Raw genomic sequence first — 24,299 nt, 5'->3', positions numbered from 1 at the left:
AGTTTGGTGCCACCAATATGCTGATGATACCCAGCTCTACTACTCCTTTCCAAGAGATTCCAAGGAAGCTTTTTCTGTCCTGAACCAGTGTTTGACATAACAGACTGGATGAGGGAGAACAAATTGAAACTTAATCCAGACAAGACAGAGGTGCTTCTGGTCAGTCAAAAGGCAGATCAGGGAATAGGATTCTGCCTGTGTTGGATGGAGTTACACTCCCCCTGAAGACTCAGGTTCGCAGTTTGGGGGTGCTCCTGGATTCAGCCCTAAGCCTGGTTTCTCAGGTTTCAACACTGACCAGGAGTGCTTTTGCACAGTTAAAACTAGTGCACCAACTGTGCCTATTCCTGGAGATGTCTGATCTGGCTACGGTGATGCATGCCTTAGTTACATCCCATTTGGATTACTGCAACACGCTCTACATGGGGCTACTTATGAAAAGTGTTCAGAAACTGCTGTTGGTTCAAAGACCTGCTGCCAGACTGTTGACTGGGGCTGGTTACAGGGAGCATACAACTCCCTTGTTAAAATGGCTTCACTGGCTTCCAGTCTGTTTCCAGGCACAATTCAAGTGCTGGCTATGACCTATAAAGCCTTATATGGCTCCAGTCCAGATTATCTGAAAGACCATGTCCTCCCTTATGAACCTGCCCATGTTCTGAGATCTTCTGGGGAGGCCCTTCTCTCAGTCCCACCACTGTTACTGGCATGTTTGGTGGGAACCAGGGAGAGGGCCTTCTCAGTGGCTGCCCCTTCCCAGGGAGGCTAGAATAGCTACCTCCTTGATGTGTTTCTGGAGGCCGGCTAAAACATTCTTGTTCCAGCAGACCTTTGGGACATAGTTGGAACACGGGGGGTAAGCTGCTAAAATGCTGTTTTAAAATACTGTTTTAATGTTTTAATATAATTTCAATTGTATGGTGGTTTAATTTATATTTTAACTTGTGTATATTTTCATATGTTTTAATTGTATATGTTTTAATTTTTGTAAGCCACCTTGTGTCCCAGTACTGATAAAAAGGCAGGGTATAATTGACAGTAGCAGTAGTAGTAGTAGTAGTAGTAGTAGTAATATCAAGTTCTTTCTTTCCTTCATGTGATCTTACCAGTTTGGGGCAAATCCCTATGAAAAGTGAACTTAAATGAATTTGTCACCCATCCCTAGCTAAGATATGAGCTGTAGGCTGCAATCCTGTACAACCCTAGAATTTAATGGGTGTGACACATTAAATTCAATGTGATTTACTGAGAATAGAAATGTATACGATTCACTAAAAGTGTTGCAAGCCTTTGAATTCAGCTTTGTTTCTTTTCATAGTAACTTCTTAAGGTGTATCACAAAGTGTGATCACAAGAGCAGTGATCAAATAAAAGGAAAGACCAAAGAAGATTGAAATGTGCCCCAAACGTTCTTCACAGGATAAGTATGTTATTATCTTCGGAATGCAGAAGTCATTGTCCTTGTTTGGGGACTTGTCGTTTGCAGTCATCCATGTCTAAGAAGGAAATGCTTAGACTTATTTTTCTCAAACTTCACATGATGAACCAGTCTTCTCACAAATATAAAAGAATATTGCGTGAAAAGAAAGATTATCATAAACTTTATTCATGGTACAGTGAATGTGTGTTCACACTCTATGTGCTCTCATTAAGATGTCTGTGAGAATCTAGCAATATTCAGTGATTCTCATCATCTGTAAACTCCACTCAGGATGAAAGGAAGCAGGGATGAGCTTGCTGGCACCCCCTCCCCCCCATTCGCCTTGATTTCTACGTGTGGAGGGTGACTCTCTGCAGAAGACCATCTTCACTATCTGTGGAACTTCTCCCCGAGATGTTAGAATCCTGATTCTTGAAATAAAATCGCAATTACCATTAGTTAAATATTTATAATCCCATTATCATACAAATAAACTTGAACTAAAACAGATTCATACACACTGTCTGGAGGGTAGGATAGCCAACACTGCAATGATACATTTCTTTTACAAAAACCAGGGAAATTCAATGATCAAAAAGCCTACTGGTTTAAGATAGGTTAAGCCTATCTCATGTTGGGTGAAACTCCACAAAGCCAGGAAATTGGAAGCTAAGGCTAATAATACCAAACTATGGTGCCCCATGATCAGCGATGATGTTGTGCAATGTCACAAGTTGTGCTGCTTGCTTGCAATGAACCTACACTTTGGTCAACAAAGATGCCCCATTTTTTTCCTGCTCCTGCATTGCCCCATGAAGCATCTAGTCTTGATTCTCAAAGAGGGCATACTTTTATTGCGCCCTGCCAGCTACAGGTATAAGCAACATAGTGATGTGGACCAACTCACAGGAGGATTCTCTAGGAAAATAGTAAAGCTCACATGCCTCATGAGGCAATGGAACATGAGGGCAACATGGAATGTTTTTACTGGTCCCAGACATTCCATCTGGATTTAGGCCTGAAAGCCTATGGGTAAGTGTAGGTGCATGGAGAGTAACTTGTAAGCAATCAAATATCTCTGCAGGCATTTATATATTAAATCTGACCCCAAAGGAGGACCAGATTCAGGACTAAAATGTGTAGGGTTTTTTCTTGGAATAAACCCACATCTGTATTTATATATAGCAGTTATATAGTTGTTTCACGCACATTTTCTCCGTGATACTTAAATGCACATTTTTAGGAACATCAGTATTTGTCTTTCTTGTTGAGCAAAACAGAAATATATCTCATTTTTTTTTAAAGGGCAGGAATACCTGGTCCCTGCACTTGTCCCCTGCTGTCTGACTCATCTCATGTCTACATGGATCTATCCTGTAAGTTCCTTAGGATCATATGATAACTCTGTGGATCTCTCACCCATTTGGCTTGAAATCTTCCCTTCTGGACATCGGCTGCAAGTATAACAGCAAAATGGCTCCCCCTCCTTCATTTTCTTGCTATAACCAGGATAGCAGTTTATATTACATGCTGAAACAGGCAATGTCTGTGCCATGAAAAGGAGACAAAAATAAAGAATATTATGTTTGGTATGTCATTTGTGGTTCCACAGTTAAAGAAAAAAGATATTGCTACAAACAAATAGTGTCCTCAAGATTCTGGAGAAAACATGCTATGCGAAGGACTGACGGTGCTTTCCTGTGTATCACTGCAGGGTTTTGCTTCACTGCAGGGTTTTGCTTATGTAATAAAGAACTGAGACAATGATGTTCCATTCTATGCATTACGACCTGAACCTGTGTGCCCCGTTTCTGTTCTATGACCACTCCATGCATGCATCTTTCTCTAATATAAACAAATTTAAGATCGCCTAAATTTCTGCTTCTGTCACATTGTTCAGAATGAATATGATTTTTGTCTCTTCTTTGGATCCTTTCCAGTGGTTAATTTCAACACAAATGAACCCAGGATCTTAGCAAAGATTTTAACAGTGCAAATGAAACTTCCCAAATTATCTTTTCTCTAAACCTAAACTATATCTTTGGTTGTTCGGGAGCTTGCAATTAACTTTCTAAAATGTTATTCCATTTCATTGCTCTGATTGCCCCTAAATTACCTAGGAAATGCAATCAAGTCCCAATAATAATCCCCTTCATGGATCACTGCCTTGTTGTGGCGAAGGGGCTTGCGTAACTCAGTGAAGCCATAAGCTATGCCGTGCAGGGCCACCCAAGACGGACAGGTCATGGCAGAGAGTTCTGACAAAATGTGGTCCACTGGAGAAGGAAATGGCAACCCACTCCAGTATTCTTGCCAAGAAAACCCCATGGAACGTATCACAAGGCTAAAAGATATGACGCCGGAAGATGAGCCCCTCAGGTCGGAAGGTGTCCAATATGCTACTGGGGAAGAGCAGAGGGTATTTCCAAGTAGCGCCAGAAAGAGTGAAGCGGCTGGGCCAAACCCGAAAGGACACTCAGCTGTGGATGTGTCTGGCGGTGAAAAGAAAATCTGATGCTGTAAAGTACAATATTGTTTAGGAACCTGGAATGTCAGATCAATGAATCAAGGTAAGCTGGAGGTGGTCAAACATGAGATGGCAAGATTGAACATCGACATCTTGGGAATCAGCGAACTAAAATGGACAGGCATGGGTGAATTTAATTCAGGTGACCATCATATCTACTATTGTGGGCAAGAATCCCTTAGAAGAAATGGAGTAGCACTCATAGTCAACAAAAGGGTGGGAAAAGCAGTACTGGGGTAGAATCTTAAAAATGATAGAATGATCTCAGTACGAATCCAAGGCAAACCATTCAACATCACAGTAATTCAAGTCTATGCCCCAACCACTGAGGCCGAAGAAGCTGCGGTTGATCGGTTCTATGAAGACCTACAACACCTTCTAGAACTAACACCAAAAAAAGATGTCCTCTTTATCATAGGGGATTGGAATGCTAAAGTAGGAAGTCAAGAAATCACCGGGATAACAGGCAGGCATGGCCTTGGTGTACAAAATGAAGCAGGACAAAAGCTAATAGAGTTTTGCCAAGAGAACATGCTGATCATAGCAAACACTCTTTTCCAACAGCACAAGAGGCGACTCTACACATGGACGTCACCAGATGGTCAATATCGAAATCAGATTGATTATGTCCTTTGCAGCCAAAGATGGAGAAGCTCCATACAGTCAGTAAAAACAAGACCTGGAGCTGACTGTGGCTCAGATCATGAGCTGCTTCTTGCAAAATTTCGGCTTAAATTGAAGAACGTCGGGAAAACCACTAAACCGTTCAGGTATGACCTAAATCATATCCCTGATGAATATACAGTGGAGGTGAGGAATAGATTTCAGGGATTAGACCTGATAGACAGAGTGCCTGAGGAACTATGGACAGAGGTCCGTAACATTGTTCAGGAGGCAGCAACGAAATCCGTCCCAAAGAAAAAGAAATGCAAGAAAGCCAAGTGGCTGTCTGATGAGGCTTTACAAGTAGCTCACGAAAGAAGGGAAGCGAAAAGCAAGGGAGAAAGGGGAAGATATACCCAACTGAATGCAGAGTTCCAGAGAATAGCAAGGAGAGACAAGAAGGCCTTCTTAAATGAACAATGCAAAGAAATCGAGGAAAACAACAGAATGGGAAAGACTAGAGATCTCTTCAAGAAAATTGGAGATCTCAAGGGAACGTTTTGTGCAAAGACGGGCATGATAAAGGACAAAGAAGGCAGGGACCTAACAGAAGCAGATGAGATTCAGAAGAGGTGGCAAGAATACACAGAAGAACTATACAGGAAAGATCTGAATGTCCCTGATAGCCATGATAGTGCGGTCCCTGAACTTGAGCCGGACATCCTAGAGCGTGAAGTCAAGTGGGCCTTAGGAAGCATTAGTAACAACAAAGCTAGCGGAGATGACAATATTCCTGCCGAGCTATTTAAAATCCTAAAAGATGATGCTGTTAAAGTGCTGAATTCAATGTGCCAACAAATCTGGAACACTCAACAGTGGCCACAAGACTGGAAAAGGTCAGTTTACACTCCAATTCCAAAGAAGGGCAACGCCAAAGAGTGTTCAAACTACCGCACAATTGCGCTCATTTCACATGCCAGCAAGGTGATGCTCAAAATCCTACAAGCTAGGCTTCAGCAGTATGCGAACCGAGAACTACCGGAAGTACAAGCGGGGTTTAGAAGAGGCAGAGGAACTAGAGATCAAATCGCCAACATTCACTACATCATGGAGAAAGCAAGAGAATTCCAGAAAAACGTCTATTTCTGCTTCATTGACTACGCTAAAGCCTTTGATTGTGTGGATCACAACAAACTGTGTCAAATTCTTAAAGTGATGGGAGTACCAGACCACCTTACCTGTCTCCTGAGAAACCTGTACAAGGGTCAAGAAGCAACAGTAAGAACCAGAGATGGAACAACCGATTGGTTCAAAATTGGGAAAGGAGTACGACAAGGCTGCATATTGTCACCCTGCTTATTTAACTTATATGCAGAGTACATCATGAGAAATGCCGGGTTGGATGAATCAGAGGTCGGAATTAAGATTGCCGGGAGAATTATCAACAACCTCCGATATGCAGACGATACCACCCTAATGGCAGAAAGCGAAGAGGATCTCAAGAGCCTCTTGTTGAGGGTGAAAGAGGAGAGTGCAAAAGCTGGTTTGAAACTCAACATTAAAAAACTAAGATCATGTCATCTGGCCCTATCACTTCCTGGCATATAGAAGGGGAAGAAATGGAAGCAGTGACAGATTTTACTTTCTTGGGCTCCAAGATCACCGCAGACGGTGACTGTAGCCATGAAATTAAAAGACGCTTGCTCCTTGGGAGGAAAGCTATGGCCAACCTAGACAGCATAGTAAGAAGCAGAGACATCACCTTGCCGACAAAGGTCCATCTAATCAAAGCTATGGTTTTCCCAGTAGAAATGTATGGCTGTGAGAGCTGGACTATAAGGAAGGCTGAGCGCCGAAGAATTGATGCTTTCGAACTGTGGTGCTGGAGAAGACTCTTACGAGTCCCCTGGACTGGAAGGAGGTCAAATCAGTCCATCCTAAAGGAAATCAACCCTGAGTGCTCATTGGAAGGACAGATAATGAAGCTGAAGCTCCAATATTTTGGCCACCTAATGCGAAGAGAAAACTCCCTGGAAAAGACCCTGATGCTGGGAAAGACTGAAGGCAAAAGGAGAAGGGGACGGCAGAGGATGAGATGGCTAGATAGCATCACCGATGCAATGAATATGAACTTGAGCACGCTCCGGGAGAGAACGCAGGACAGGAAGGCCTGGCATGCTATGGTCCATGGGGTCACGAAGAGTTGGACACGACTGAATGACTGAACAACAACAACAACCCAATAATAATAATAGCAATAAGAATAATTTTAAAAATCCACACATAGTCAATGGTTTGGGTCCATTGTTCTACCAGGACTGGAGGAAATGGCTCCCTCCTCTCCATGACTGTTCCCCTAGCCCTGTACAGATGCTTCACTGAATGTTGGTGGACCATACTGAATGGCGTTGGCTCTGGTATAGTTAGGGATGTGCGAAAGTCACTTACCTTTTCGAAGGGGTGATTCATGTTGGGGCAGAGGCGCTCCGCACCTCCCCCTGAAATCCTAACCTGGCTGGCTCCGCTCCATGGCAAATCCTCAGAGCTGCCAGCTGGGTGCATTTTCTGGCATGTGGGGCCTGCAGACACAAATGGCGGCTACGGCGGCCAGCATTTACGTTCCTGTTTTTTTTAGGGTTGGCGGAGAATTTCTCCCCGAAACTTCGGGGGGCCGAGTGCCAACGTGTTCGGCCCCCCGAAGAAGTTTTGGGGAGAAATTCTCCACACACACCCCGCACCCCCCCCAGGACGTGACTTACCTTTCCCGAATGTCCCTCCTGGTGGCGGGTCCCGGCAGCGGTTCGTCAGGTCTTCGTCAGGGGCAGGGGCGGCAGCTGATCTTTCGACCGGCTGCCGCCGCCGCCATTCCAATAAAAGTAAAAAACAAAACAAAACGCCCCCGTGATAGGCTACGTGACGATTAATGTAGCCTATCACGGCTAGATCTGCAAAGTCAGCCGTGATAGGCTACATAAATCATCACGTAGCCTATCACGGGTGACTTTAAAAAAAAAAAAGCGTGTACGGCTAATGGCGGCCCCCATAGGGAGCCGCCATTCATGTTCCTTATTTGGTCACTGTAGTCTACGTAAAGATTACGTACACTATGGTGAAAATAAGGGCAATGCTATTTGCGTTGCCCTTATTTTCGCCGTAGTCTACGTAATCACCCATGATAGGCTACGTGACGATTTACGTAGCCTATCACGGCTGACTTTGCAGATCTAGCCATGATAGGCTACGTTAATCGTCATGTAGCCTATCATGGGGGCGTTGTTTTTTTTTTAAAAAACTTTTTAGTTCGCGGCCGGGCGATGCAAGGCGCCTCCTCCCCGGCCTGAATTTCGGCCGGGCAAGGCAGGAAGGCTCCCCCCCTGGCCTGAACTTCAGGGGGAGAGCAGTGAAGTGCCTCCCCCCCACCGCAAAAAGCTGCAAGACCGGGTAAGTGACTTTTGTGCACCCCTAGTTTTTTTGCCGTGATAGGCTATGTAAATATTTATGTAGCCTATCACTGCAAAAAAAGAGGGGCGCACATGGTGGGAGCTATGGCAGCCACCATTTGCCTTCCCTTTTGTGCCGTGATAGGCTACATAAGTATTTACATAGCCTATCACGGCAAAAATGGGGAAGTGAATGGTGGCCGCAGATGCGGCCGCCATTCGCATAGCAGCACAAATGGCACCAGGTAAGTGCTCCATTTCACGTGCTTTTCATGTGATGGTGGAGCGGGGGGGCTTTTTTCTGCCATGGATTTCAGCGGCTGAATGCACTGGCATTTGGCCTCACTGAGATCCATGGCAGAATCCTCTGACATCCCTAGGTATAGTGGGGTTGGGGGAAGGCAGCAGCCTTCCCCAACAAAATTGGGCAGGGGATTGGCTTTTGTGAAGTGCCTCTACCTGATGTTGGAGAATCCCCCTTCCTCCCACAGAACTCCTACCCCGTACAGCCCTATCCCTTACACATCTGTGTTAGAGAGGTGGGCTGTAGAGTAGGGATGTCAGGGAAATCTGCAACAGAGCCAAATGAGGTCAGATTCTCCTAAAGATGACTGGTGGATTCTGCAGATTTATGGACCACATTTTCATGTTTCCCGAATTTTGCACAAAATTGGCCAGAGAAATACTTCATTTAAACAACAACAACAACAACAACAGCCCAAAATGTGTATTCCCCCTATATGCTAAAATATGAAACTGCACATCTTGGGGGAATTTGTGCATTTCTGCATGTGCATATTTGCACAGTTTGTGCACTTGTACATCTTGAGGGAATTTGTGCATTTTCACATGTGCAAATTTGTGCAATTTGTGCATTTGCCCAAATGCAAATTTGTGCAAATTCAGAAACAGAAGAATCTGATACTGTAGATGGGTGGACGATGGAGTGAAAGGCACCTGACAATCTGTGAAAGACAGACATAATGGATTTTACACAATCCGTACATCCGAGCATAGGGGTGGCTAAATCTGCTTCTGCCAAACAATTTGTATGTCTTTAAATTTGGATCCAAATGAGTGTTTTTAAAGGTCTTAAAGGTGTAGAATGAATTTTCTTCCACTGTTTTCAGCAGGAATGTGGCTTGGTATTCATCTCTGGATTGGAAAACTTTCCACACTACCTGCACTGACAGCCTACCTGGTTAAAACTGTTGTGCCATGTGACAGCATCCTCATTAATGGTGAATGATTTCGCCTGTGGATCCACCCTTCCAACTTTCACTCTTTGAAAGGACTGGTTTGGGAAAGTGACCCAGTTTATAATATCAAATCCAGCTATCAATTCCCTGTTCAAGTCAAAAGAAATCCCATCCCCAGCACTGTTGTTAAATGAGAAGTGTTTTAGAAAGAGATGGAGCTAGAAACATTAAAAAAAAACACATTGTTCAAGAAAATGTGGAGAGATAACATATGCAACTATATTTTACAGATGAGATGGGGAAAGTTGAATTAACATTGATGTAACTTGTTGAGTCCAGTCTACTGGCAACAGTACTCATAAGAACATCATAAGAACTTAACAAGAGCCATACTGGATCAGACCAAGGGTCCATCTCATCCAGCATTGTCTTCACACAGTGGCCAACCAGCTGCACACAGGAGACCTACAGGCGTGTTCTCCATTTTCTTCTTCCATTTAATTGGTTTCTTTCCCACCAAAAGGGGATTGGGTTATTTCAGGCCGCTGCACTTACTCTAGAGTAAAGAGGGGAGAAAGATGTAGCTGCTAGACACATATTCAAAGTAACGTCAGTTTTGGCCCAGTACTGTTTTATCCAGTATCTCTTTCCCCATTCTTAGAGGATCTCAAAGAATATACAGGAAATGGTGTATCTTGTTACTACACCGGTAAATATGCTGATCTCACCAATTTGCCTGCTGAGGCCATTACCTGCCATGGCTGTTGATCCTGAAGGTTTACCATTCCTCTTTGTTTTGGTCTGTTCAACTTCATGGCATGTAAAGTATGGGCTACGGCATAGACAGCATTGTAGATGCTGTAGCTGTGGCCAGTCATGCTCATTTCAAAGAAAGCCCCAGGAAGGCTCCCAAGCTTCTCCTCCCCTGTGCAGGTTCTCTCAGCCATTGTGCCCATCAGTTGATTTGGAACTTCACAGTTGAACATCTGTTCCCAGAAGGCCCTGATAAAACCATCTTCCTTGGTCCCCAGATGGTTTCTGGTCTGAAGAAAAAATCGGAATCTTAAAACCTCCTTTGAGTGACTGGTAAAGGCCAGAGCACCATGCATGGTTTGTATATCCCAATTTCTTTGGTAACTGAATGATATGAGCTCCAGCTGTACCGTCAAAATCCACACTTTCCCTTCAGGCTTCATTACATCCAGATCCATTTCTGGTAGATACAGCAAGAATCTGAAAATTATTATGTCTTTTTCATAGACAATCACTGCATTGGTATTGCTCTGCATTGAAACATTATAAATTCCCATCAACCAAGCTATCGCATCAGAAAGTTCATTGACATAAATTTGCTTGATTCTTTCTATGAAGGAAAAACAGATGCGACCCAGGGGAAACATTGCACTTATTGACCTCATAAAGTTATCTCCATTCTCATCATTTTTGGCAATGACCCCAACCCAGGTCCATCTGAAGTGCAATAGTAGGCACAGAATCCCTGTATGTTCATAGGCTTCATTTGGGATCATTTGATAGAAGAAACAAGTTTCCGTTTTATCATTCAGCAGTGGAACAGAGCCATATGTAAACTATGGAGAGAAGAAATGGAGGCTTGGAGTGAAGGGAGGGAAAGAGTAGTAAATCTTTTCAAAATGAAACATGTATACTTTTTCTCCCCCTAATATTTAAAATTCTGTGTCTAGCTAAAAATGCAGGGCAGCTGGAGCATGGAGGAGAGGACCCCTCCATGCTCCAGCTGACCTGCATAGGATAGTCCCCAGCCCCCGAGTTTGGAGGTGGTGAATGCATTCATAGGATTGCGCCAAAAGCATCAAAACTCTCCCGTGGGCAACTGATTGCTTCTCCTCAGTCTTAGTTTGAAAAGTCACTCATACAGGTTTATCTATTTGACTCTGTTCTGGGGAATGAGACACATTGTACCTGACTGGTTTTACTACTCATTCTCATAGTACTATGTCTCTGCCTATGTAAATGGCTAGGTCCTTGTTAACTATATGAATGTAATTTGCAATAACACTGAATGGAAGTACCCTAAACAGACTGAAAAGGAAAGCTGTGTCCCCAACTCACATATCAAACCTCTTGTGTTAAACCACTGCTTAATTCTTTAAAAAGGTGACTTTGGTTATGCCCCATATGCATGCGTGCTTATTTGTCTCAAAAATGCCCTTCTCTGTATTGATAACACAAAGTCACAGCTGGTGGGAAAGGAGAAGTAAGTGCAAATAACTGAACACAATCAAAGCTCGCACCCGCATATCCTACCTGTGGAACTTTGTAGGTGCCCAAGATGTTTGCTATGTGGAGGGAGGTTGCAGAATAAAGAGCCCCAATGACAGACATCAGTTTGTCATGAATGCCACACTTATAGTTTGGAATAAATCTCTTCTGTGTTGAGAGAAGTTCCATTATGATGTGGTAGCTCCAGTGTCCAAGAGAATAGCTTTCATAAATGTGGAAGCCCAAGGTGATGTTGGGTAAGATCTGGTGGTTTTCATTGATCTTTTTCACAGCATATACCAGAGCTAAGGCATGCTGGTAGTTCTTAGCAATAACACTACAATGAGATTTGTTATTTGTATGTTATATCAGAGAAAAACTTTGTTCTTATTAAAGTATTGCTACAGAGTTGTGCTCCACCAAGAGCACCTGTTTTAGAGTTGTGCTCCACAAAAAGGTTATGTTTCAGGAGATGATACTCACCACACTATCTTAGTTAATTTATTTAGAAAAAGTGTGTACCAAAACACTTATGACAGCTTATGGACACTTATTATTCAGGGTGGTTAGGAGAAGAAGAAGAAGAAGAAGAAGAAGAAGAAGAAGAAGAAGAAGAAGAAGAAGAAGAAGAACCACCATCACCTTCTGGGGGTATTGTGAATAGCTCCAAAGGGATCTGTCTAAACTGGAAGAATGGGCCAACAAGTGGCAAAAGTGGTTCAATGTAAGCAAGTGTAAAGAACCAAAAATCCCAACTTCACATATCAGCTGATGGGATCAGAGCTAGGGGTGACTGACCAAGAAAGAGATCTTGGGGTTGTGGTGGACAGTTTGATGACAACGTTCCTCCAGCATGTACCTGCTGTGAATAAGGCAAAGTCCATGTTCAGCAGGAAAGGAATGTCAAATAAGACTGCCAATATCGTACCACCTTGTAAAAATCTATGATGAAGCCACATGTTGAATAGAGTGTACAGTTCTTGTCACTGCACCTTAAAAAAAAGATATTGCCAAATGATAGACAGTGCAGAAAGGAGAAACTGAAATGATTGTGTGGCTGCAGTAAATTCCCTATGATGAAAGGTTACATTTGACTGGTCTCATGATCACTGTGTGTTAACAAGGCACTGCGGTTACTTTAAGCTGTGGTGTGTGTCAGGAACTATTTGCCTAATTACCCATCTGGATGCAGTTTGTCATCTCATTGAACCCAGGTGTCATGGCTTGCTGGAAGGAGAAACAACCCTCAAATAACCAATGGGCTGTTGTTAGGTTAACCCATGGTGATTGTGCGAACAGGACTGTGTCTGGGACTGTTTAGCTAAGAGAAGAAGTTGAGTAAGAGGAGACATGATAGAGGTCTTCAAATTATGCATGGTATGGGAAATGCAGATATTTTTCTCCATTTCTCATAGTACCCAGGCTCATGGCATGAACTTGATGTGGAAAATTCAGAACTGATAAAAAGAAGTACTTCTCCATACAGCACATAGTTAAACTATGGAATTCACTGCCACAGGATGTGGTTATGGCCACCAATATGGATGGTCTTAAAAGGGGATTAGACACATTCATGGAGGATAAGGCTATCAATGGCTACTAGTCCTGATGGCTATATGCTACCTCCAGTATCATAGCTGCTATATATAGGTATACCAGTTGCTGGGTAGCACAAGTTGGAGGATATTTTTGCACTACTGTACTACTTGTGCTTTTCTCACAAGCTGCTGTTTTGCCACTGTATGAACAGAAAGATCAACCAAATGCACCCGGGAATCTAGCATGGCATTGATTATGTTCTTATGTGGGGGCTTGGTGTGTGTTTGGGTGATATTAAGGATGCACAGATCTCTACCAGTTTAGATTACATCAGTTTTGCTGTATTATTTCATCATGGTTTAAAAGCCAATGTCTAACAGGCTTTTCCTTCTGACAATGAGCACTAGCTTTTGATGATGAAATCGTAAGGCACAGAAACTTCCTTAATATCTCCAATAGGAAAATATGGTTGAGACTGTTATAATACAGACATGTATTTCAGCTTAAGATCAATTTCCGTATCAGTTTCACCAATAACAATTCAGTAATTGCAATTCAGTAATCTGTTGCTAGATTCCTCGGAAAAGGCTTGTGCATCTGGCAAGGCCAGGGCGATTCGTGGAACAATGGCAAAATGTACCACATTTAGGGCTAAGTTGAGGGCTTAGCTGCTATCTGACACACATGCACACACATGACCTGGGAGTATGTCCCATTGAACTCAATGGGGTTTACCTCTGAGTAGACCTGGTTAGGAGTGTGCTGTTAAGGTTTAAAAATGCACCTCCCTGTAGTGCATAATAGTGAATAATAGAATTTTTTTCCTTCCAGTAAAATGAAATGTTGTATTACTCTTCTCTCTTTATTATACATAAATTTTCTTTGAAAATTGCAGCTCTCACAGCAAAATCCAAGACTATTTCTCCCCCGCCCTTTTTTTTTTAGACAGTAGATCCTAATATTTATCACTCTGGTCCCAGCAAAATCATGCACCAGTATCCATCCTTCATGCTTGAAAAATTAGGTACTGTTGGTTACATTCCTTTGGGGTCACAGATGACAACAGAAGCAGTTGCTTCAGCCCTTTTCAGAAGCAAAGTAAGGAAAAGAAATACGGATGAATAAGTGTGAGCTCATATAAACTCTTTTGGAAAATCAGTTCATGTGCTGCTGTAGCTAATCTATAGGCCAGGCCAATATAGGCAGATATTTATTATGGAAAGGGGAAAAATTCTTACAAACTGTCTTCATTCACTTGTTCATGAAGGTGTTGTTCAAAGTCATACAGGTTCTCCGGCATTAAGATCTGAGAAGTAACACCACCAACGGATGAAATCACCAGGCTGCAAATACCTGTGAAGAATAGCGAGAGGATCACCAGTGCGGCATTTTGCAGTATGAGATATGTGTGCCATACAAACCAGCAGCATCTGCAGCAAAATCAGTAATGTCACCATCCTAAATGCAAATCTGCCCTCAGCATGACCTCATTATGCTTAGTGGCAAGAATGGTACTGAGTCTGGCTACCCATTCTACAGAGATTCTTTTCTTCAGCCTGGGACCCAAATACTAAAGTATCAGAAATCAGGGTGATGCAACCTTGCCTCTCCCTAGTCCTTGTCCCCAGGTAGGAACAGTAGAGGGAATAGATTCAGCCTACTCTCTTCGTTCTTAATTTTGCTGCAGGCCACAGGGCAAGGAAAGGGTCCTCAAGAAAGAATAGGACTAATCACAGTCATTGTTATAATTATAGGGTGGCAGGGAAAAAGGTGCCTGCTCAAAGTATGTTTTCTCCTTGAAATGTTGAAGAAAACATATTTGTCATCTTGGAGACTTTAGTGGAATACTCATTAATGAGATAGGAAGAGACATGTGGGCTTACAGTAACCAATAGCAAGAAAGTGGCATCAGCAAATTGGAGGAAGTTACCTTTTGTTTAGTGATTATTATTTTTTTAACTGGTTGTTGAAGACCAAACTTAAGGCTATCTCAGGTTGGCTCATGCTCCACAAAGCCAGAAACAACAAATGGTAGACTTTCCAATCATTCATCTGTCTGTCTGTCTATCTATCTATCTATCTATCTATCTATCTATCTATCTATCTATCTATCTATCCCTCAACAGAACTACAGCAAAAACAACAACAGCAAGAAGAAGAAGAAGAAGAAGAAGAAGAAGAAGAAGAAGAAGAAGAAGAAGAAAGTAAGAAAAAGGGGGAATCACATCATAAATCATATGTTTATATTATCTATTGTTAAATTGTTGATAATACTTGGTCCAATTATTTGTTTCTATACTTTAATATAGTTTTGTCAGCAGTGTAAAAAAAGAAAAGAAAAAAATATATCAATTCACAGAAATCATTAACATCTCCCTTGGTATAGGAAAAGAAGAAAACAACACAAAGAGGGGCAAAAAAGGATTTAACATTTCAATTTCAAATGTATATATCCAATATAGGCAGTCATATATCTAAACAGGCATCCATTCAATTGGTTGCATGAGATTCACTCAAATGTAGCAACAGCAGTGATACCTTCAGTCCATGGAATGATAGATGATGGGTGTTCTGTTCTTCCAAGCTTGACGTGTAAAAGTCTCTTTGCAGATGGAAAGGCTCTCAGTCTCCACATTTGCTGTCCATGTCTTAATCCCAAGATCACATGGATGTAATTTAAAAGTGTGCTTATATTTTCTATCATCACAGCTGGTTCAGGAAAAAAAATTATACAAGCAATGACTTCCAAACCAAAAGGAGCGATTACAGGATATGCCCACATCATATCCCTCAATGAGGCCTTGTCCTCATTACGTAACCACCATCTAGCAGAGCTAGCCAGCTTCTTCTCAACAAGCCTCTGTGGTTTCCACTATATGCAATAAAGTTGTTGTTGTTGTTGTTGTTGAATCAGTCTGAGTTTTAGGTCTACAGAAAGAGTACATACGGAAGCTAAGGCAACCTTCAATCGATTTGACTATACAGAATACTCCAGTTCTTCATTCCATTCCGATCTAACCTTCTGAACATCGACTTTACTACATTCCAACAGACTTTTATAAATAGCTATTATAAGCTTAGCTTTCTGTAGAGAAGCCTGTAAAGAACCAGTTAATTTCTCCAACAGTGTAGGAAGTGCTGAAGCACTCATTGCAGTTGGCCTACATAGAGACTCCCATGAATGCTGTAGTTGAATATGCCCAATTTTGTGGGATCAGTTTCAGTTGTTGCAGCTTGATGACATAGACAAGGTTCTTGCGGCAATGCTACCAACCACGTGCCTTCTCGATCCTTGCCCCTCCTGGCTAATAAAAGCTAGCCAAGGGGGGTATGACTGGGTGGGTCCAGGGTGTGGTTAATGCTTCCCTGCAGGATGGGGTGGTCCCTGATGTCCTTAAGGAGGCAATAGTGCGACCACTCCTGAAGAAGCCCACTCTGGACCCAGTGGTATTAGACAACTACTGCCCAGTTGCAAATACCCCTTTCTTAATTGAGATTCTGGAGAGGGCTGTGGCAGAACAACTGCAGGCACTCTTGCAGGGTACTGATTATCTAGACCCATTCCAATCTGGGTTTCATCCTGGTTATGGGACTGAATCAGCCATGGTTGCCCTGATGGTCACCTTTATCAAGAGTGGGACAGTGGCAGTGGGACCCTGTTAATTCTGCTCAATCTCTCATCATCTTTTGATACCATAGGCCATGGTACCTTCCTGGATCAACTCCGTGGGATGGGTATCAGAGGCACAGTGATTCCGGTCCTACCTGCGGGGCCAATTTCAGACAGTAACTTTGGATGACCATTCCTCAACTCCTTGGCAATTGAGCAATGGGGTTTGGCAGGGTACCATCTTGTCCCCAGTGTTATTTAACATCTATATGAAGCCTCTGGGAGCAGCCATTATTAGGGGATTTGGAGCCAAGTGCTATCAGTATGCTGAAGACACATAGTTCTATCTCCCTGTGACAACTGAATCAGGTGAGGCTGTGCAGGTCCTGGACCAGTGCCTGAACTCAGTAATGGGTAGTGATGGCGCAGGTGCCTGATTCTGTCCAGGAATCTAGTGGAACCACCCCTGCCTGCACCCCTGACCCCGCTTTCCGAGACCATGCCCCTGCTTGCCCCCTGCCCACACTTGGCAAATGGCCTGCACTCCCCCCAGTGGCCTCATCAAACTTCATGGTCACAATCTTTTGAGAAATAAAATGGCTATCATTAAAATGCACATATTTTCGTATGTGCAAAAATGCACATTTTTGTGAATGCACATATATGCATATGTGCTCATTGCCTGTTCTGGATGGGGCTCCACTCCCTCTGAAAGATCAGGTCCAGGGGACTCCTAGATTCATCACTGTCACTGGTAGCCCAAGTGGCCCTGACAGCTTGTAGTGCTTTTTACTAGGTTTGACTGGTTTGTCAACTATGGCCCCTCCTTGACAGGGATAGCTTGGCCACAGTGATACAGGCACTAGTAACCTCAAGACTGGATTACTGCATTGCATTCTATGTGGGGCTGCCCTTAAGGCTGCTCTGGAAGGTGGACCTAGTGCAGAATGCAGCAGCTCAGCTGTTGTCGGGAGCTGCCCCTTTTCAGCATGTAACTCATTTCCTGAGGGAACTACACGGGCTGCCTATTTGCTCCTGGGCCAGGTTTAAGATTTTAGTACTAGTGTACAAAGCTCTAAACAACTTGAGAACAGGACAACTGAGAGAGCACCTTCTCCTTTAGTAACCTGCCTGGTCACTGAGGTCATTGGAGGACATGTTCCTCATGGTTCCACATGGACCTATGGCCCGATTGGAGTCCACTAGGAGAAGAGCTTTCAGTGTGGTGGCCCCCTTTCTCTGAAATTCCCTGCCCCTGGAGGTCAGGCAGGCACCAGCACTGTGCTGTTTCAGGTGCCTCATGAAAACAGCACTGTTCCAGGAAGCATTCTTTAATTGACCAATCACAGTTTCTATTAGTATTCTGTTTTATAGCTTAATTTTAATCTGCTGCTTTTATCTTTTTATCATGTTACTATTTTATTGTAAGGATTGTCTTGGGCCCTGCGATTTACATTGGGGTACAATATGGGAGCAGGGGAGCTAATGTGCCATGGGAGAAGTAGGGGAGTAAGATCCACTATATTAGAATAGGGGTGCAAGAAAGCCACTTACCTGGTCTTGCAGCTTGCTTTGCGGTGGGGGGGAGGCGCTTCGCTGCTCCCCCCGAAGTTCAGGCCGGGGGGGGCCTGGCCGAAACTCAGGCCAGGGGGAAGGCTTCCCGCCTCGCCCGGCCAAAATTCAGGCCGGGGAGGAGGCGCCTCGCCTTGCCCGGCCGCGAAATAAAAAGAAAAAAAAACGCCCCTGTGATAGGCTACGTGACGATTAACGTAGCCTATCATGGCTAGATCTGCAAAGTCAGCCATGATAGGCTACATTAATCATCATGTAGCCTATCACAGGTGACTTAACAAAAAAAAAGCGCATACGCAAATCGCGGCCCCCATAGGGAGCCGCCATTCGTGTTCCTTATTTGGTCACTGTAGTCTACGTAAATCTTTACGTAGACTATGGCGAAAATAAGGGCAACGCAAATAGCATTGCCCTTATTTTCACCGTAGTCTATGTAAATCTTTACATAGACTACAGCGACCAAATAAGGAACGTGAATGGCGGCTCCCTATGGGGGCTGCCATTAGCCGTATGCGCTTTTTAATTTTTTTTTTAAAGTCACCCGTGATAGGCTACGTGACGATTTACGTAGCCTATCATGGCTGACTTTGCAAATCTAGCCGTGATAGGCTACGTTAATCGTCACGTAGCCTATTATGGGGGTGTTTTGTTTTTTTTTACTTTTATTGGAATGGCGGCGGCGGCAGCCGGTCGAAAGACCAGCTGCCGCCTCTGCCCCTGTCGAAGTCCTGACGAACCGCCGCCAGGACCCGCCGCCGGGAGGGACATTCGGGAAAGGTAAGTCCCGTCCCGGGGGGGTGCGGGGGGCAGATAATTTCTCCCCGAAACTACTTCAGGGGCCGAACACGTTGGCACTCGGCCCCCCGAAGTTTCGGGGAGAAATTCTCCCCCATCCCTATAAATTAGAAGCTTGCTAGATGCTGATGCTGAGAAGAGATGTTTTTATAACCTTCTAACCTTATCAACTGTGTCTTCCTTATAAGTCAACTGGGTAAAAAGTAAGGGGTCATAGATAAGAACACATTGTGGTTTGGAATTCCCCTGTCTGGAAATAAAGGGAAGAAAAATGGAGCTGTTGACCACATAAAATGAGAACTTAGACCCATTTTGTAGGAAACCTGCTACACTGTGGTCTATGTTACAGGTCATGGTTGAAGCCAGGGTTTGGAGTATGAGAGAGTCCCTTCATGGCAAAGTTATGCTTTGTGAGTATATCTTATATTTGCTTTTTTGCTGCGTGGAAGGTTTGTGTGCTTGTTAAAACTTTATCCTTTATCTTACTTTAGTAAATTCTTTTAGCTTATGTCATTGTTTTAGTCCTTATTTATAGAATTTAAGTAAATCTGGGTGAATACAAACACACTAGTCTTAGTCCCCAAAGGAACCTTGCCTACCAAATCAGGGCCAAACTGAAGCTGTTTAAAGTGGCCACCATTTGCATCCGTAGCAGCCCGTCCATGGCTGGAACTCCGGCTGCGGACTGCCCTGGCCGGCAGCTCTGCTCTGCAGAGCCGCCGCGGAGCGGAGCCGGCCAGGCAGGATTCCGGAGGGGAGGACCGGATCACCTCCCCCCCATCGGGGATTCCGGGGGGAGGAACGGAGCACCTCCCTCCCACCGCGAATCACATCCGCAAAAAGTTAAGTGACTTTCGTACATCCCTAGTTCAACGGGTGATTCTTGACACTGAGGGGTGTTTTGATCCTGGTTGGGAAGTATATGGAGAAATTAATTGCTATGATCAATGTATATCGGGTTAATATTGATTCTACTGTTATGTTTCATGATTGTTTTGCTAAACTGGTTGATACTGCATATGATTATTTGATTGTTGGTGGGGATTTTAATGAGATCTTAGATCCTTTGCTAGATAGGAGTACACCTCCCCCTAAGACCCAATCTGCTGTGAGACTGGCACTCTAGGCTTACCTGATGGAATACAGTTTAACTGCTCCTTACATCCTGAGAATTTTACATCCTGCTGGCAGAGAGTATACTTTTATTTAGGGATGGCGGAGAATTTCTCCACGAATCTCTGGGAGGCTGAATGCCAATGCATTTGGCCCCCCAAAATTGGTGGGGACATTCTCCACCGGCCCCCCGCCCCCCCCCGGGATGGGACTTACCGTGGCCGAATGTCCCTCTTGGCAGCGGGTCCTGGCGGCGTTTTGGCAGCATTTCGGAGGGGCTGGGGGCGGCGGCTGGTCTCCCGACCGGCTGCCGCCAGCACCATTGCAAAAAAAAAAAAGTAAAGTAAAAAAAAACAACCCCACACCCATGATAGGCTACGTAACGATTTACGTAGCCTATCACGGCTAGATTTCCAAAGTCAGCCATGATAGGCTATGTAAATCATCACGTAGCCTATCACGGGTGACTTTGAAAAAAAAAAGCGCGTACGCAAATGGCGGTGCCCATAGGGTGCCGCCATTTGTGTTCCTTAGTTTGGCACATCTAGTCTACGTAAAGAGTTACGTAGACTACAGTGAAAATAAGGGTAACGCAAATAGCGTTCCCTTATTTTCGCCGTAGTCTACGTAATTCTTTACGTAGACTAGACGTGCCAAAATAAGGAACGCAAATGGCGGCACCCCATGGGCGCCGCCATTTGCGTACGCACTTTTTTTTTTCAAAGTCACCTGTGATAGGCTACGTGACGATTTACGTAGCCTATCACAGCTGACTTTGGAAATTTAGCCGTGATAGTCTACGTAAATCGTTACGTAGCCTATCACGGGTGTGTGTGGTTTTTTTGTACTTTACTTTTTTTTTTCACGGCCGGGGAGACGGGGCGCTCCTCCCCGGCCTGAAATTCAGCGGCGAGGAATGGGGCGCCTCCCCCCCGGCCTGAATTTCGGCTGGGCGAGGCGGGGCGCCTCCCCCCCTCACCTGAACTTCGGGGGGAGAAGCGCCTCCCCCCCACCGCGAAGCAAGCTGCGGGACCAGGTGAGTCCCTTTTGTCCATCCCTACTTTTATTTCACCAGTTCACCATAATTGCTTTAGATCAGATTATTTTTTTTGGTCCTTACATATTTGGTATGTCAAATAAAAGACTGCAAGGCTGACACATTGGTAGTCTCAGATCAAGTTTCACATATGTTTAGTACTGCAATTTTCTGACACCTCCTAGGTTCCCTGGTCTTTGGTGCCTTAACGTTTCTCTTTTTAATTATGAGAATTTTAAAACTCAGATGTCAGCTGAACTGACAGAGTATTTTAATACTAATGTGGTGTGTTGGGTTTGTGCACCACTGAGTGGGAGGCCAGTAAAGCTCTTATAAGGAGCCGATTTATTGTTTATGCTTCTTAACAAGTTAAAAAAACAAACAAAACCTAAACAGATGTTTTTAAATAAGAAGTTGAAAGTTGAAATCTCATATAACTCAGTTTGCCATTTTCTGTATTGCTGCAAATACTGCAGCAAGAGCTGCAAAATGGTAAGCATGAGTTGAATAATATTCTTTCACAACAGGCGGAATTTGCTCTGACTTGTTTATCACAGGTATAGTGGGAAAATGTTGAACGTTCTTGTAAGAACCTTGCACACAGTCTTAAACAGCATCAACATCAACTGTCATTTCAGCTATTAAAGAAGACAGTGACAAAGTATAGACTTCTCCTCTAGATATACACCCACAATTTTTAAGGTTTTATTCTGATATTTACAGCACTGGTAGCAAGATATCAGAGCAAGATATGGAAGCTTTTTTCTCCCTTCTCAATCTCATATTGATCTTCCATGCTTCGATTCTTCACAATGACAGCTTCTTTTGGCTCCTTTGCATTTGGAGGAAATTATGAATGCAATTATGAATATGGAGACTGGGAAATCACCCCATCCTGAGGGATTCCCAACTGAGTGGCATAAAACATTATCCAGCCCATTCTTTATCTCCAAAGCTGTACTATCTCTATCACCATATTTTTGAGATGGGCTCCCTTTCTTCACCATTAAATGATGCTTATATTACCATGATTCTTATCCTGGCAAGGATCGTGCCTATTGTGCTATCAACGTATAGCATTAATAAATGTAGATATCAAAATATTAACAGCAATTTTGACCGATAGACTGCAAGCAGTTATTGCCACATTGTTAGAACAGACCAGGTGAGACTTTTTAAAAATAGACAGGGAGGAGATAATCTTAGATTCATTGTCCATCTAATCACTTTAAACTAGGGATGTCAGAGAATTCTGCCACGGATTCCAGTGAGGCTGGATTCTTTAGAATCCGGGCCCCCATAATCTGTGGTGGAATGGCCTCCTGCCCCCCCCACAGAATCCCCCCGGGACGGAACTTACCTGGGGTGGATGGGGCAGCGGCAGAGGCTCTGGTGGCAGCGGCTCTGGCTGGTCTCCCGGCTGGCCAAGGCCAGGCTGCTGTGGCCGCCATTTGCATTCTTGCAGCCATGACAGGCTACGTAAGTATTTATCATACATAGTATTTATCATACGTAGACTATCACGGCAAAGAGCAGGGATGCAAATGGCAGCCGCTACCCCTTTTGTGCCCCTGCTCTTTGCCGTCATGGGCTATGCAAGTATTTACGTAGCCTATCATGGTAAAGGCAGCCACGCAAATGGAGTAGCGGCCGCCATTTGCGTGGCTGCCTTTACTGTGATAGGCTACGTAAATATTTACGTAACCTATCACGGCAAAGAGCATAGCGGCCGCCATTTGCACCCCTGCTCTTTGCCGTGATAGGCTATGTAAATACTTACATAGCCTATCACAGCTGCTTGCAAGGACACAAATGGTGGCCGCTACGACAGAGCCGCCGCAGAGCGGAGCTGGCAGGGGAGGATTCTGGGGGGAGGGACGGAGCGCCTCCCCCCCACCGCAGATGCCCTGGCACGAAGCCAGGTAAGGGATTCATACATCCCTACTTTAAACTCTGAAAGAACTGACCAGGTGGCCATAATTTCCTTGGATTCAGAGAAGGCCTTTGACAAAATTCATTGGAAATTTATTCTTACCACATTGGCTAATTTCAGTTTTCCTATAGAATTCTTGAAATGGATTAAAATTTATGCTCAACTCCAAGAGTGAGAGTAATGACTAACGGTTTATTTTCAGCTATTAGTTCACTTGGGTGGGGCACCAGGCAAGGTTGTCCACTTTCCTCATTGATATTCGACTTTTGCTGGCATGTGCTATTTAGGGATGTCAGAGAATTCCGCGATGGATCTGGGTGAGGCCAAATGCCAGTGCATTCGGCCCCCCAAAATCTGTTGCAGAATGAAGCCTCCGCCCCCCAACCCATGAAAGGTGCGCGAAATGGAGCACTTACCTGCTGCCATCCATGCTGACTTGCAAATGGTGGCCATTTGCTTCCTCATCATAGCCATGATAGGCTACGTAAATACTTACATAGCCTATCACAGCTAACGCAGGGATGCCTTTTGCGTCCCTGCAGAGGCCGTGATAGGCTACGTAAGTATTTACGTAGCCTATCACGGCAAGCCAAAAAAAACCCCAGCATATGCAAATGATGGTGGCTACGGCGGCTGCCATTTGTGTTCCCTATTTTTAGCCATTTTAGGTTACGTAAATATTTATGTAGGCCATTACGGAGAAATAAAGGGTAATGCAAATAGCGTAGTGGGTGCTATTTGCGTTCCTTTTTTTCCACCGTAATAGCCTACATAAATATTTATGTAGGCTAAAACGGGGGGGGGGGAGGAATGCAAATGGCGCCCACTACGCTATTTGCGTTCCCCTTTTTTTCACCGTAATAGCCTATGTAAATATTTACATAGGCTAAAATTTTCCTTTTTGTGTGTGTGTATTTTTTTTTAAATGTTCTGTGGAAACTGACAGTAAAAATGATTTCAAAAAAGATAAATATAGAGATAATGTTCACCCATATTCATTGTTTTCCCTGATTTGATTTTTGTTGTTGCTGAAAGATATGTACACGTGCATGGGGTGAGTCTTTATGTTAATTTTAAAATTGTATTCTATATGATAAAATAAAGATTAAAAACAGCTGTTGCAAGGAAGCCTTTACTCCAACATTTGAAGGAAAAACATCCACCACCTATCACTCAATAGGTTGAATATCTCATTTCTCTTGCTACATTTGAGCATGTCTAGTACAACAGTCAAAGTCATTTACATGCTTATTTAGATATGTGGCCTGCTT

At 43.8% G+C, this 24,299-nt stretch overlaps 1 protein-coding gene and 1 long non-coding RNA gene across 3 annotated transcripts; both read right to left on the bottom strand.

Annotated features, from left to right (window-relative positions):
- Positions 1–1,579: 1,579 nt before the first annotated feature.
- On the bottom strand, positions 1,580–7,571 carry LOC146341818 (uncharacterized). Its single transcript, XR_014784125.1, has 3 exons — positions 7,310–7,571; positions 2,840–2,966; positions 1,580–1,851 (listed from the first exon to the last, which is right to left on the bottom strand). It is a non-coding gene; the product is annotated as an uncharacterized LOC146341818 (long non-coding RNA).
- A 1,874-nt stretch (positions 7,572–9,445) lies between these two features.
- Positions 9,446–23,479, bottom strand: LOC146341817 (vomeronasal type-2 receptor 26-like). Of its 2 annotated transcripts, XM_084808422.1 has the most exons (5): positions 18,134–18,261; positions 15,508–15,678; positions 14,208–14,322; positions 11,476–11,767; positions 9,446–10,778 (listed from the first exon to the last, which is right to left on the bottom strand). In XM_084808422.1, exons 2-5 carry the CDS (start codon positions 15,671–15,673, stop codon positions 9,891–9,893), a joined length of 1,461 nt encoding a protein of 486 aa, XP_084664548.1. In that variant the 5' UTR covers positions 15,674–15,678; positions 18,134–18,261; the 3' UTR covers positions 9,446–9,890. The 2 variants fall into 2 exon arrangements, 1 of the variants encoding a protein (XP_084664548.1); XR_014784124.1 differs by lacking the exons at positions 9,446–10,778; positions 11,476–11,767; positions 18,134–18,261 and adding an exon at positions 23,445–23,479 and having other exon boundaries at positions 13,451–14,322.
- Between the last annotated feature and the right edge of the window lie 820 nt (positions 23,480–24,299).

Source organism: Heloderma suspectum, chromosome 6 (assembly GCF_057233095.1).
Source record: "Heloderma suspectum isolate Gila_16-S chromosome 6, 16-S_ref, whole genome shotgun sequence".
NCBI lineage: Eukaryota > Metazoa > Chordata > Lepidosauria > Squamata > Helodermatidae > Heloderma > Heloderma suspectum.
This window is presented reverse-complemented; position numbering and strand designations above follow the sequence as displayed.

What these genes read in the sequence shown, in the direction of transcription:
- LOC146341817 (XM_084808422.1), bottom strand. Translation starts at nt 15,673, where the DNA reads ATGATAGAAAATATAAGCACACTTTTAAATTACATCCATGTGATCTTG. An exon ending in TATCATTCCATGGACTGAAG is followed by an intron (nt 14,323 to 15,507) that starts GTATCACTGCTG and finishes TATTCTTCACAG; the next exon opens with GTATTTGCAGCCTGGTGATT. An exon ending in CAAGTGAATGAAGACAGTTT is followed by an intron (nt 11,768 to 14,207) that starts GTAAGAATTTTT and finishes ATCTCATTGTAG; the next exon opens with TGTTATTGCTAAGAACTACC.